Here is a 15,063-nt window from a genome sequence, read left to right on the forward strand (position 1 = left end):
CAAAAAACACTTCTGGCAGATCAGTGCAGATGAAATGGGCTATGAGAAACATGAATAAACACTTTTGTCCTGTGTTCAGCACGGGAAATAATCCTGAGAAGCATTCAAGGCATAGCCAGAGCTGGGAGAGTCGTGGTGCTGTGGGCACGTTGAAAACAAAGACATTGGGCTGGGAGGGGCCTGCTGAGGTTGCCAAAATGCATTTTATGAGTACTCCTCATGAAAGACACGCTTTATTTTCCTTCCATCCAGTTTTATGGATTTCTTTTTTCCTTGGGAAATCTATTCCATGTTGCAATGTGCTGCGCAGCATTCCCTGATGCCAGAGCTTGGTGTTTGGTGAGGAATTAACAAGATTCCAGGTGTTGTTCTGTGCTTCAGTCTCCACCACCTCACAGCTGTTTTTTGGGAAGAGCTTTCCAGAGCAGAGGAGAATTGCAGAAAGCTCTAGGACAGTAAGTTGAGGTTTATTGAGGTGTTGGCTCCACAGGCAGCTGATGGCAGCTGGAGTTTCAGGCAGGGACAGGAGAGTGATGCAGTTCAACTTCAGACAGAACATAGTTCTTCACTTTGGAGTCTGGACAGAGCAGTGGGGGTCATACAACTTCTCTTAAGCAAAATATCTCAAACTCATTACATTTGAGAGGAGTCAAAGGGCTCAGTGTCATGTTTGTTCCTCCAGCAGCAGAATATTCTGATACTCCATTGCTACTGAACTAAAAAAGATGCTTAAGATGGAAAACAAGGAGTTTATGTCTCTGTTTGAGATTATTGAATCTGGATTCAGAGAAGAGATTTTTGCCTTTAATGAAAAACAGTCTAGAGGAGCTTAAGTAGATATTAAATATATTGGGAGTGGATGGCAATGAATCTATGGAGAGGTGACAAACACGGTTGTTACCAAAAGCAAGAGGAATTTAAGTGCTAATATATGCAAAGCCCTAAACCCAGCAAAAAAAACCCCAAAACATTGTACAGATAATGTATTAGAGGGATTTACCCAACTCACACATCTTTTAAAGCACATTTGCTGTTATTAGAACTCTTCTGCCATCAGTTCTTTCATTTACGGGTGCAATGCAGAGGCTGCAAATTAAATCAGGATTGAGAGAGGAGTAGAAGGCACCTTTGATTTTCTAAAGTGCTGGATGCTCTGCAAATGTGCCCCAGTGAAGGAGCTGCTGGTGCACAGATCCACTGTAAATCAGGCCCTGCCACGCAGGGGCTGGGGATAAATTACCTCTATTCACCCCCAGGTTTTGAAGCAGAGCCTGGTACATGTGAGATCACTCCCTGCATTCATGATGATGATGCAGAGGTGGCAGAGCTGTGCCAGCTGCATTCAAGTCAGATGTAAAGCTCCTTGGCAAAGCCACCGTGCCAGAGAAGGGAAGAAAACCCCAACGAGGCAGAGCAGGGCAGTTTCTTTCATAAATTACATTTCCAGTGCAGAAGCAGAATACTGGGTCTGTAAGGCTGCTGCTGAAAAGGAGAACAAAAGACTGTTTACTCACAGTAGTCATTCCAGGGAAGCAATAGAAATGTCAGCAGAAATGATCATTAAATCTCACCTACATAATGAAAATACCCCACCTCCCCTATGTAGGATGACATTAAGGAGAGGGGGAAGAATGGGCTCTGAGGATCTCGATGTGTTTGCAGCACTAACAAAAGCCAGATTGTTACAAGATACATTCAGCATGAAAATGAATTTAAATGGTGAGAACACAGACTTCAGCTCCCCTCCTCCAGCATTTTGGGAATCTGCTGCTTGAATTAGTGAGCAGGCCCAGTGCCAGAGGAAAGAGAAGAAGTATAGTTTAAACTTCTTTAATTAACTGTGCTGGAAAAGACTCTTCATGGCAGACTGAGTTAAGATTTATGCTTGGTATTTCTAAAGCTGTTGCTCCAAAAGACCAGAGACCTGAGGATGGAAATATTGTCTGAATGCAAAATTATCCCTTGGCAGGCTGTGCTCTGCCAGTGCACAATTAGTGCCAAAATTCCCCAAGAAAGCGAGACCTAAGTTAATATTCAAACACTCAGGTGTGAATATCCTGAAATCAGTAAAAGACACTGAGCTGATATGAAGTAGGAGGTCTCAGTTTTGGGAAGGCTTTGGTGTAGCTTCTATGGAAGAGAAAACAAAAGTGAGAAATTCACTGAGACTTTGCAGGTGATGGGAGTGCAATGTAACCCTCTTCCCTCCTAAGGCAGTGACCTTCACCCATGGCAGTTTTTCTGGCCACCTGAATTACTGGACTCATTCTGATTCTTGCCTGTGGCCATCATTTTGAAAAGGATAACAGAGATTTACACAGAAAAAAGCTGTCCCTGATTCCATTCCACATCTTCGGGAGCGAGTGGATTCTCTTCCTGACAGCCAGGCTTTGTTAACTTTTTCAATTTAAGGCAGCAATTAAAAAAATCCATAAACAAGCAGGGTCATATCTCATAAACAGTTCAAAGGCTGCAATGGAAATTACAGATATAACTACTGCTCCTGCTCCATGGATCAGAATATCAATTGAGGCACAGAGATGAGCCCTGGAAACTTCCCAAGCTCCACTCAGTGCAGCTCAACATCAGGGACTGCAAGCCATGGTTAAGATTCCTTAAAATGTTGGGCTGTTTGCTGATACAGATCTGTATGAAAAAATCATAATTAAATACTGATTTAAGTGTCTGAGGAGCTGGAAAATTTGAGGTTATAGAAATTTCTTGATTATTTCTGCTTTGCCTTGCTTTTACATCCTTTAAGGGTTTATTTGCAAGGAAAAATATGAGGCTGTCCATGATGGACCAGGCTAAGCTCTCCTTTATCCCAGAAAATCTTCAGTAGAATCCACAGGAAAGGTTATAAAACCAGACCTGGGTTAAAGTGATGCTTTTTTACAATAATTTCACAATGTATTTGCTAATTGCTGATTTACCATCCTGAATTCACTCCCATTTTACACCTGATATTGGTAGAAACAAGACACAGGGATCTCAAGGAGAAGTTACCTGGAGAAATGCTTTTGTTCAATTTCCCAGCACTTGACCCCAAAACATAGAAAATACCTGATGGAATGGGCTCCATTCTCACATAAACTGGAATAAATTGCCATAATTGATACAGTTTTAGCATGAAGTCACTGTAATCAGCAGTAGAGCAAAAATTGAGCTGTAGGACAAAAACTGAGCTGTAGGACAAGGTGTCCTGAACAGATCCCTGGGTAAGTCTGGAACAATGTTGGGGACTGGAGCTCCCAGCTCTGCTTGCTGCATTTCTGAATCTCTATTTCTGCTAAACTCAAATTAAGCCTTTCTATTGCACTGTGTAGGTCTCCCTCCTGTTTGATTTGGGTTGAGAAACTGCATTTTCTGAAGGGATAAGGAGGAGACACTCAGGCTCTTTTCTGGATTTTCTCCCAGCCCCCTGAATTTGCCAGTGGTGCTTCAGCCCGGTCTCAAGCACAGCTCAGTCATTAAACTTTGAGTCACCCCAGGGATTAAGCAGATCCTGGCTCCTTGCACAAATGACTCTGGCTGCTGATAATCTTCCATTTCCATGGTTCTCACACTGTCAGAGCACTTCAGGTCTGGTTTTTGAGTGCAGACTTGTCAGGGAAAAAAACCCTTGGTCAGCAAAGCCTTTCCCAGGAGTATTTGAAGAGGTGTCACGGTGGGATTTTAGGAGATTCTCCATAGCTGGAGTTGGGAGTGCAGCATGGGGAGTTCCCCACGGCTGTTCCACTCACAGCCCATGGTTTGTGTGTGGTGAGAGCCCTCCTGGCCCCTCAGCCTTTCTCAGAGTCACTAAATCCCACTGCTCTCCTGATGCCTGGAACAGAGGCTGGACAGAGCTCAGGATAAAGCAGGGATTTACTGAAAGGCATTAAAGGACACACCTTGGGTAGCACAAGAGCCTGGCCAGGGCTGCCCCCAAGATGGACCCAAAAATGGTCACAAAATGCATGACTGGTCACGAGGTCTCACATTTTTATCAGCTTTGGTCCATCTGTGTATCAGGGTTAATTGTCCAATTACAGCTTCAGGTTATGAAGTGCCATCCTTCTTGTTTTCTCTCTTCAGCCCACCCTTGTTTCTGCTTTTGTTCTTGTCCTGGGTACCAAGCTAAGAAAGGAATTGTTTTGTCTGCCTGTTCTGTGAAGAGAGCTCACTGACACTGAACATGAAACTCAAAACTACACAGCTGGGGAAAAATATGAAAGCTAAAACTTAAGGCATCGCTCCCCTGTGCCGTGGATATGTGGGAAGCAGCACCCAGAGCTGTGCTGGATTCTCTGTCCCCTCTCATCACATCCCTGTGGGGGGATTCCATGGAATATTGATGTAGCAGGTTCAGTGACAGCACTGCAGAGGCTGGATTTTTCACTCCATGTGCTGCACTGAGGACTCTGTACAATGTTAAACGCTTCCATGGCACAGTTTATTTTGTGTGGTGCTGTGGAGTTTAACTCAGCTGTGCTCGTTTCTGATTGCTCACAAATCAGTGGTGATTGATTCTGGAATATCCTCTAATTAGAACATAAGAGCCCTGCAAAAAGATCCAAAATATTGCCTGCATAGATGTCCTGAAGATTGATGTGCAAAAGGCAAAGTCTAATGTGACAGAAGGTTTTCATTTTTAATAAATCTGAATTCAGAAGCAGGTATTTTTCTACTCTTTGAGACCAGTGGGACCCCAGCAAAAAAATTATGCTTGTCAGAAGTTTTGGCTCAGGAATTTATCAGAAGTATTTATCTCTTGCAGAGCTTCAAGAATTAAACCATCCAAATTTATCCATTGTGAGGACGAAAATCAAAGTTTTTCAATGCTTTTCATGGTGAGCTAAGCAAAAAAAACAGCATGGAAGGACCCAAACACCCTGATCACCTCTGGTGCAAGTACTTGTTGGAGGTGGAGGACATTTGGGGTCAAATTTCTGCTTCCCCCAATGAAGTCCAGCTGCCAACATCTGGGCCCCACGGTGGAGATGAATGTCTGTGCTGCCAGCTAATGACACCAGGACTGTGACTTGTCACTGTCTCCTGGTGGGACTCAGTAAATTTCTGTATAATTCTGTAATTTCTGGCCACACAAATTCACTGAGGAGCCCAGTGGTTATGGCACCCAGCTGGGAGATCACAAACCCAGCTGTAGTTCTGCTAAGTGAGGCAAAAAAAGGGTTTTAACAAGGGGTTCACAGTGTCCTAAATAAGTGATCCCAAATTAATCCATTTGCTGATCTAATTGGTTTGGTCAGAAATCCCTTATCCTTCACCTGATCCAGCTTATTTAAAGTTGTGTTGTGAGTGACGTGCTTAGGGGACTAAATAAGCTTTAGATCAAGAAATTGTCTTTTTCCTGCTGGAAAATATTCCACCTCTGCAATCAGCAGATGAATTTCCCAGGGCTTGAAGAGTGCAGGTTACTGAAGGTACTGGATATGAATATGCAGCTCTTTTTTTTCCACCTGAAATTTCACCTACAGGGTAGGTGATGCTCATTAGCTGCATTTTGCCTCTCCTAAGAATTCCTAACCTATTAATACCCCTCCTGGAGATAAAATCTCTGCAGAGTCTGCATTCTGGCAATCAGCACTGGAGCAATTGCTTCTTTTCATGTTTACTAATCCTGAGATGTGGGAAGTGTCCTCAGAGTCCTGTCCCTGCATTCCTCCCCCTCTCCTTTCCTTTGCCTCCTGCACTGTGATGTTGCAGATTCTCTGCTGATGTCTCAAGCTGTGGAGCTGCTCTCAGAGCTCCCTGTCGTGACCTGGGCACCAGGGAGGTGGTGTTTGCTGTGCTGCTTTGACTCTGCACAGCCAGGACGTTCTCCATCCTTTGCTGTTTAATTGCTGCTCACTTTGCTGGTTGATGCTGGTCTGAAGTGAAACTTTGGCCAGTTTGAACTTGCCTGGAATGAAAGCAGGAGGCAACGTCAGCCCTGAAACTGCCTGAGCTCAGTTCCTTCAAGGAGTGGTTCCATTTTGCAGGCTGGTTTCTCTGTGATCGTCTCCAGGCTGAGTCTGGGGTGGGATCCAGCCCAGCTCTGCTCCCCGTTTTCCCACATGAGCTCCAGTGGCATTTTGGGCATCCAAATTTGCCCATGTGTGCCAAGCACGGATCAGGCTTTGAACAAAATGCTGGCAGCAGGTGCTGTGGGTGATGAAACCTTGATCCATTAACAGTTTAACCTGTATTTAAGCCCAGCCAGAGCAGCCCTGTGGGCTTTGTGCCAAACCTGTCCCTGCACCCCGAGCCTGCAGGAATCCGTGGCTGAGGAGGCAACAGAGGCTTCACCCCAGCCTTCCTCTGATCCTGGAGATGGAGAAGAGCTGGGACAACTCTGGGCACGAGCTTGATGTCTGTCCTCACCCGCAGTGGATCCTTAGGAACCGTGGTTTATCCAAGGCTTCCCAGAACATTCCACACTCCCAGGCTGGTTTCTGATCTCCTGGGAGCAGCTGGGGCCCCATCAGTGCACAGCCCTCTGTGCCAGCCTTGTCCTTAGGGACACTGTGGCCTTGAGTGGTCCCTGCCAGACAGCACAAAGGAGCTAAAGAAAGTGTTTGGAAAAAATTGTGTTCAAGTAAAGCCAAAGCAAAGCACAGGACGTCACAAACAAGTGTTGAACATCCCCATTCAGTGCCTGTCTTTGCATAGGATGCTCCAAGAACTTTGTGAATGAAGGGATTCCTATTCTGAGTGTCCCAGAGCACAGGGATTTCCCACTCTGAGTAAAAATCATTATTAATCTGTGCCTCTATGTAAATTAAAATTGGTATTAAAGGCAGAGAATGCAAAGGATGATGTAAAGGTAAATATTTTATCAAAACTGTATCAAGGGGAAAGCAAAAGGTGACATTTCAAAAGCCACCAATAGAAAAGGAACTTCTTTGCTTTTTTGTGCAGGTGTGCCAAAATTCCCAAAAGAAAAAATCGAGCCTCTGGATGTGGAGCACGGAGATTCTGTGATCCTGCACTGCAACCCCCCAAAAGGCATCCCCCCTTTGCATATCTACTGGATGAATATTGGTGAGTAAATGGCTTTTGCACAATTCACACAAGGGGGCTCAAAGTATTTGTCTTTCAGAGCAGTTTCATTGCAGATTCATCGAGGATGGGAATTGTAATTGTTAAAGTGCTTGGGAGAAATATCTGGATACTGAAGAACAGAATTAAAAAATGGAGGATGGAGATCTGGTTTTACATGGCCCAAAGTTAAATTGTTGAATGCATTGACACAGCATCTCATTAAATATGAGATAAAAAATAATTTATATATTGGTGAGTCTGCCAGTGATGAGGACTCCTGCATTTTGAGGAGAGAGGATAGCTCATGTCAATGTGTTATTTCTCTCATCATTGTTTTCCTCTTTCCATAAATTGATGATTGATTTATGATTGTAAGGGAAAAATAATCCACCATTTTTTTATAATTAGCTCCTTGTGGGTTTCCGTCCCGTTGTTCTGCAGCGCTTGTGTTCTGCAGGAATTTCTGCCTTTTGGGAAGCAAAATAACTCTGTTTTTTAATTATTAATTCCTTATCAGTTATATAAGTATCCATTCTTATATAAAAAATATTTTTATCACAACATATTGGTATATAATTGGTCCATCCAATCCATTTGTTCTGCTGGATTTTCTGCCTCTCTCACTTCAGAGTTTCATGGTCTGTACCTGGAAGGAAGCACACGAGGGGAGCATTTGCTGAAACAGCCCTGTGTTTTTCCCACTTCTCCTTTTTTTCCTTTTCCTTGCCAGATCTGCAGCACATCCCACAGGATGAGAGGGTCTCCATGAGCCTGAAGGGAGATCTCTACTTTGCCAACGTGGAGGAAAGTGACAGCAGGAGTGACTATTGCTGCTTTGCAGCCTTCCCGAGGCTCAGGACCATCGTGCAGAAGATGCCGATGACACTGAAGGTTTCCCGCTGTAAGTTGGGCTGAGCTGTTTGCTGTTGGTTTTGGAGCTCCCCGGGCAGCAGTGCATGCAGAGCTGTGCATGCAGAGCTGTGCATGCAGAGCTGTGCATGCAGAGCTGTGCCCTGGCTCTCTCAAAGGGCACCTTGCTGAGTTTATTTCCTGTGATGTTAACCTCGTTCTCTGGGCTGTGTTCCACTGAGAAGGGAATTCCTGCACTCCTTGCTGTAGCCTCTGCTCTAGGTCACCATCCTGAGGTGTCACTTTCTCCTGTCCCATCTGGGTCTCCAGAACCTGATGCCTTGGGATGGTGACCTGAAACAGAGGCTGGACAGGATTGAGAGAATAAAATGGGTTTATTATTATTAAAGGCCTTTGATAGGCACACCTTGGGCACTCAGAGGCCTCCCAGGGCCTGCACCCAGGATGGTCACGAGTTTTTCAGATAATTATAAGTTTGGTCCATTTACATGTCAGGGGTTAATCCTCCAATTCCAGCTGCAGGTAATGAAGTCATTTAGCCCAAGTTTGCTGCCCCAACTCCCTTTTGTTTCCATCTCTCAGGCCTGAGGCAGTGAGGTGTCCTTGATTGCCAGGCCTGGAGAGGAATTGCTGTGTCTGCCCAAAGTGGGGAAGCAGCAGCTGGCACTGGGTGTGGAGTTTGGAGTTCTGCACTAAAGAACTGCAGGGTTACAAATATGTGAAAATTATAAAAGCTGAAATCCCAAGGCGTCACAATCAGACCCCAGAACTGCCCTGTCCTTCCCCCTGCACAGTGAAAGCCAAGGGTTCATTAGGGAAATCTGCTGTTCCTCAGTCCAGCAGGTTCCCCAAGGATGGCACATCCCTGGGTTTTGGGGATTTTGTGGCCACCCCTTTGCTGGGCAAGGCCTGGTTTGGTCCAGCTGCAGCAGAGAGGTTGGAAGGATGATATTTTCCAGGTTTTTCCAGACAGGCTGGAGCAGCCTGGAGCATCAGAAATACAAGAATTGTTTCCAGTTCCTTGATGAAATGATGTGTAGGAAATAAAAGATTCCAGTTGTTCATTAAAGCCTTGATCTTTTGGGCCTACACAAAAAGCCAGGGAGAATTTTGTCTCCATGAATGAAGCCCTCATGTTTAATACGTGATTTTGAGAGTTTTCTTTTTGGGATAAAAAGATAAAGGATTAATAGTGGCTTTGTGTGTTTAATGCTTGCTTAGATTGTATCTTGGGATAATAATTGTGAGAAAAAACATCCAAATTAAATGTTGCTCTCCATGGCTTTTCAAATGGGTTCAGTCCCCCACACATGCACACAGAGATTAGAGAAAAACAAGATGGGTTTTGGCTGCTGGTAGCCCTGGAAGTGGCCCAAAAACCCACTTCAGTGTGTCCACCTTGTCATCAAAGCCACAGGACATGGGCCAGGAAAAGATGAGAGGCATGAATTGAAAGGGTTCTGTAAATTCAGCTTGACACTGCCCACTCCACTCTGTGCCAAGTGCCTGGTGAGGGACTGCATTAAAAATAAATAGAACAAAAATAAGCAAAAGGAAACAAGAGAATGGATACATTTTATGCATTTCTCTTCGTGGATACTTAGTGATTTTTATTACTGTACACAGCAAGGATGAAATGCAGATTATATCATATCACCCGTGAAGTATTTTTCAGCATAACACAAATCTTTAAAGCATTTTCATTGTATTTTCCAAACTCTGTTGCTCATCTGTTGCTTTCTTTTATATTTTTCATTCTTTTTTTCTTTTGGGGCAGAAATGGGGGTGGGTGGGGAGGGGCATGGTTTTGTTTTGTTTGATTTATGGTTTCTTTTGATTCTGTCTCAACCCTGCATGTTTGTTTGGTTGTCATTTTTATTTATTTCAGTAAAGCATGCTAATGACTCAGGCTCACCTAACGCTGCTGTTACTAAGGGTGAGTTGAATGCATCTGTTTTTAGCCTTTAAACTGAGACTCCTCCAGCTGAGGTGAAATGGGAGCTGCTCAAAAACACATCACAAAAGCCTCTTGATTGTGATGGGATGGATTTAACAGGTCCAGGGAGCACAATTGGCTCATCTTGTCGTTTTTGAGAGTAATCTGCAGGGTTTTTATTAAAAAGGCAGGTTTTTTTTTCTTACTTGAGAAAGGGGCTTTGTAAGGAGGTGGAAGTGAGGATGTTGATGTTCTGGGTTTCTCATGCTATCAATTCAGGACAGGAGCCAGAGCTGGATGCTCCAAATCTTTTCCTGGCAGTTAAGAGGACTCTGAGATGAGACAGCTGGTTTGACAGCATGAATTCATGTCCCAGGGGTCACCCTGGGGCTGCATTGCTCCAGGATGAGCTCAGGGTGGGGATTTATGGAGTTTGGGTGCCCTGTGGTGGCTGTCCCCATCACCTCGATGTGGGTGGAGGTGGCTCTGTCTCTGTGGTGCCCTGTCTGTGTCACCAGCACAGGGGACACTGCAGCAAAGCACTTCTCACCCTGTGGATTCCCATCTGCCACTGCTTTCCCTGCCCCTCTCTGGAGCAGATCCTGAGAATCCCCTGCTCTCCTTGCAGGCAGCACGGTGGCTATTCCTGCAATCCTCCACCTGGTTCCTTTTGTTTTGAATAGATGAAATTTAGAGTCTGTAGCTCATGACTCTTCATTTCTTTGGTGAAATGGCTTTTAAAAGACTTTGTTTTTGTTTTTGTTTTTTTTTTTTAATGCCAAATTTAACCTCCTCTTTTTGCCAGACAAGCATGGAGGTTTCTGAAAAGGGGTTTGTCCTGGAGTGTTTTGGGATGGATAACTCACAGCACTCATCACTCCTCTGACTTTGCCTGTGGAGCTGAGCCCTGGGATCAGGACAGACAGGGCTTTGTGCCACTCCATGAGCAGTTTTTCCCTCAAAGGGATGTCTGAACTCGTGCTGGGAAGGGGCTCTGGCTGCCTTTGGCAGCAGGAGGCGGAGGGCAGATGGGAAATGTGTGAGTGTGTCCAGAGGCACCAACGTGCTCTACTGCAGCTCAGTGACACAGATCTGCAGAGAGACAAGGGGAAATTAAAATTAAAAATGAGAAAATGATTCAGGGAGATCTATGTGGTATTTTACCAAATCATCCATAACTAGCTATTTTTTAAGAACTAGCACCATTTGGGGACTGATTCATTAGTGTGCTAATTGTTATGATAGTGATAACTGGACAGCCACTGAATCCTGCATCTTTCATCCTAAAACCCTTGCCTGGCAGGCTGGAACAAATGGGCTGTTGGAATCAAACACAGGTCAATCTTGTTTTATTATTTTTACAGTCTTCCTTACAAATTTTATCTCCATTACTGTAGATTTAATAATTGGAGCAGGAGGGACAGTTCTGTGGGATGCTCAAGTCAGGAAAAGCTGGGGTTTCATCTGAGGTTTAAAAGACGGTGGAGCCAGTGCAGACGATACTAAGGATATATTATAAGGATATAAATTATTATAAAGATATTTATAAGGATATAAAACTGTAGGAAAAGAGGTTTCCCAGCACTGCTGCCTGTTGATATCACTGCACCTCCCTTCTGACTGTTATCAGGGGACATAAGGGCTCCTGGATTAGTCTCAGAGTATATAAATAGAAAAGAAAAGGCACCAATTGTTGTCAGGAACCTTCTGGCAGGTCCAGATGTTTGTGGCATTATTGAAGAATATCCGAGACTTCCCACCTAACTTCTGTTTTATTTTATCTTTCAGCAAATTTTATCAAGGAAAGGAAACCCAAACTGCTGATCCCTCCTGAATCTGCTGGCAGTAGCTCATCAGTCACTGTCATCAAGGGAGGTGTCCTGCTCCTGGAGTGTATTGCTGAAGGGCTGTGAGTAATGAAAATGCTGCACAAACTTAATCACCTTTGGAGGTAGAAATGAGCAAAGAAAAAGGGATATTGCAAATTTTGCAGCAGTTTTAAATGGAGCTCCTGTGCAGACATTTTGTCCCTGTAAAGGAGCACAGAGTGCATGCAAGAGTGGTGTGCTTGTTATTGCTGTAGCTTGTAAACAAGTAATTAAAATCCCAGTGTGGTAAGTATGGAATTATTTTTTACTCTTCTATTAAAAAAAATTGAAGTTTTTTCAGTAGTGCTATTTTTGAGATGTTGAGAAAGTAAATAATATCAACATCAGATTCAGTGCTTTTGTTCACAAGCTGTTACTTTTTTTCCTGGTTTTGCCAATTCAGTTTTGCTTCAATGCCCAAAATTTAAGATTTTCCAGGTGTAAGATCTCATTCTTTTTTTAAAAAACAAATTTATTGAGTGATGTAACACAAGACATCCTTTAAGGAATGGTTGGGCCATTGAGGGAAAAATCATAATCTCAGTTACAGCAGGAGGTGCAGGCTCAGGTGTGAATGTGAATCTGGCTGTTTTCTGTGCCCATTCCCCAGCATCCAGAATTTCCATAAAGGATCTTCATTCCACAGTGTCCTCACAAATGACAGGATATCGAGGAACAAATCCATGGCTATGTAGGAATTCAGTATCAGCTTTATTTGATCCTGCTAGATCCATCAGCAAAGGGCAAACCTCAAACCTTGGACATTTCCAGGCACCCAGGGGCCACAGCTTCTCTGGGCACCCTGTGCCAGGGACTCCCCACCCTCACAGGGAAGAGTTTTTTTCCTAAAAAACCTAAATCACCTCTAAACCTTCTCTGTTCAAAGCCATTCCCCCTTGTCCTGTCACTTCTAAATGATCTCTCTCCACCTTGCTGACTGCCTTTGGGTAGTGAAAGGATTAATATAGGGAAGGGTTAAAACAGCTGCTTTATGATGGGAGATCAGGGCAATTTTGTCCTTGTAAACAACACAGGACAAAATGAGGGTAAATGAAGGAAAGGGGCTGGGAAATAAATGTTAGGTGCCACTCTCACAGGGAGCTGTGATTCCCTTCTCAGGCCCACTGCTGCTGCTCCAGCTCACTCAGCCTTTGCTCTTCCAGCTTCCCAGTGTGTCCCATGTGGCTGTCAGTGCAAAAGGAGAACCAGAGAATCTGTGCACCCCCCTGAACCCCCAGTGAAAGCAGAGTCCCCTCTGGTTTGGCTGGAACAGAGCAAATCACCGTCCCCTGGTGCTGGATGTGGAGCTGCAGACTCTGCCTCGCACCGAGATTATTCCTGTTAAAGGCTCTGCAATTATGTTCCCTCCATAAAATTCCAAAGTCAGGATATTTATCTGCCTGCACATGTTTAGGGCATTTTGTTTTTCCATATGGGCTTGAAAGGGCATTGCTGGTGGAAGCTGGCAGGGAGTTGAGTTGGCATTCCCGAAGGGAGGTGAATTACTTGTCTCTGTTGGATTCACTCCAGGTATCTGCAGTGAGTTTTGCTTCCCTGTTGCAATGCTTCCTTGTCTAATTCACTCCCCACCAAGCAAATCTGCCAGCCCACAAACCTCCCTAAAGCCACAACTCTGATTTTTGAGGGTTTCCAAGGGGTTTTAATAGGGAAATCTCCTTGGGAATACTCAAATGTGAATTTTGATGTGCAAGCATGAATATCAGATACAAGAAGAGAAAGCCAGAAAACTCTTTTAGTCCCTTTGGAAAAAGATAAAAAGATAGAAATATTTTTGTTTCACTCAAAATTTTCCAGGACTCTTTAGAAATTTAATTTTTTGAAGAAAAAGGTTTGGTTTTTTTTAAGCTGTCATTATTGAAAGAACACAAAGTTCTTTGTCTTATAACCAAGCACATCTTTTCATAAAAATCCTTCAAAAATGCAACTTTTAGAACAAAATGGGTTTTTTCTTTGCTAAAATTCCCATTTTCAGCAGAAAAATGATCAGCTTTGCCTACATCTCTGCCAATCCATCCTGCCAAGTATCCACAGACCATGGAAGCAGATTTCAAGGAACTCGGATCAGGGGCACCCAACTGCAAAATAGGGAATTAAGGACATTTCCAATCTGTCATTTTTTAAAGATTGATGCCCTGAGCAGTGGCAGCGTCAGGAGGGCATGGCCTCGGAGCTGGCTTTGGGACAAGAGTGGGATGAGGAATAATGGGATATTTGCAGGGCTCAGAGCTGGTGGAACACCAGAATTTGTGGCTACCTGGGGCTTTGTGCCTCCTGCCTGGGCACGGAGCCGCGGGGCCAGACGGGCCCGGGAGGAAGCAGCTCTGGCACCGTGGCCGTGCGTCCTGTGCGGTGTCGGGGTCACCGACCACGTCTGTCCCCAGTTCTGTGCCACTTCTGGCACCTTCTAAGGGTGGGGACAGCACTTCAGCCACCTCCAAAGAGGCAGGCAGGGAGGGAGGCGCTGCAATGGAGCCTGGCCCTCCTTGGCTGTCCTCAGGTGCCCTTTTGGAGAGGATGGAATGAGCTCCGGCTCCTTTCCCGCTGTCCATGCTGAGACACATCCAAGGAATGCAGCCTCGTGCTTTGCCCTGCTGAAAATCCCACTCACAGGGGCCATGCAGAACAAGGAGCAGTAGAGTAGCTGTATGGTATAACCCTTAGGTTTGAAAGGCTCAAAATCCTCTAAAAACCCCGGGTGTGAGCTCCAGCAGCTCTGCCACATGAAGAATCACAGCAGCTTCTTGCATTCAACTCAAAATCTTCTTTTTTTCCCTTTGTTCTCAGCCCAACTCCTCATCTCAGCTGGGTGAAGGTCATGGGAAACATTCCCAAGGATGAGCCAGAGACAGAGAATTTTGGGAAGACCCTGAAGATTGACCAGGTGACAGCAGCTGATGAGGGGACGTACCAGTGCACGGCCAGCAACCCCATGGGAAGCGCCAGTCACAAGTTCCATGTGCATGTGGAAGGTACTCAGTACTCTTTACTAAAATTATTGTTTTGGGACAAAAAGGTGGGAAAAGGGAAGTGAAGGAGGCTCTTTGTTGGTATGATTCAGGCAACTCCAGCAATTTATGTCGGCCTCGTGGATTTGGGAAGGTTTGCACAAAGTAGCACCTCTAAAACTACAACAGAAAAAATATAAATAATGATTTTGTTTTTCCCCTGAACCATGAAGGCTTTAAAAATCAGGGAACAATTTAAATATGTGAGCAGGTTCAGTACTCTAAAGATGGGAGGGAGTCAAGCAGAGATATTGATGAAATGTCTTGTACTGAGCTGAAGGTCAGAAAAAATATCTAATTATTCTTTTTGCTCTTAAAAGCTGTAGAATGGCTGTAC

General features: G+C 44.5%; 1 protein-coding gene across 11 annotated transcripts in view; it reads left to right on the forward strand.

The window, feature by feature from the left end:
- The window catches only part of CHL1 (cell adhesion molecule L1 like), a 126,173-nt gene that overhangs the window by 79,537 nt on the left and 31,573 nt on the right, over positions 1-15,063 (forward strand). For 10 of the 11 annotated variants that reach the window (XR_015773725.1, XM_088062047.1, XM_088062046.1 and 7 more), the window contains 5 exons: positions 6,904-7,026; positions 7,757-7,927; positions 9,785-9,832; positions 11,621-11,741; positions 14,506-14,690. Coding sequence is in view for 10 of the 11 variants with exons in the window: in XM_088062047.1 (XP_087918173.1) it covers positions 6,904-7,026; positions 7,757-7,927; positions 9,785-9,832; positions 11,621-11,741; positions 14,506-14,690 (648 nt within the window). In the remaining variant the exon portion in view is untranslated. The remainder of the gene's footprint in view (positions 1-6,903; positions 7,027-7,756; positions 7,928-9,784; positions 9,833-11,620; positions 11,742-14,505; positions 14,691-15,063) is intronic. The other variant, XM_088062053.1, reaches the window with a different exon arrangement.

The sequence above is a fragment of the Pseudopodoces humilis genome, chromosome 13, assembly GCF_049639895.1.
Source record: "Pseudopodoces humilis isolate 2021_Gansu_Grassland_sample_001 chromosome 13, ASM4963989v1, whole genome shotgun sequence".
NCBI classification, from domain to species: Eukaryota; Metazoa; Chordata; class Aves; order Passeriformes; family Paridae; genus Pseudopodoces; species Pseudopodoces humilis.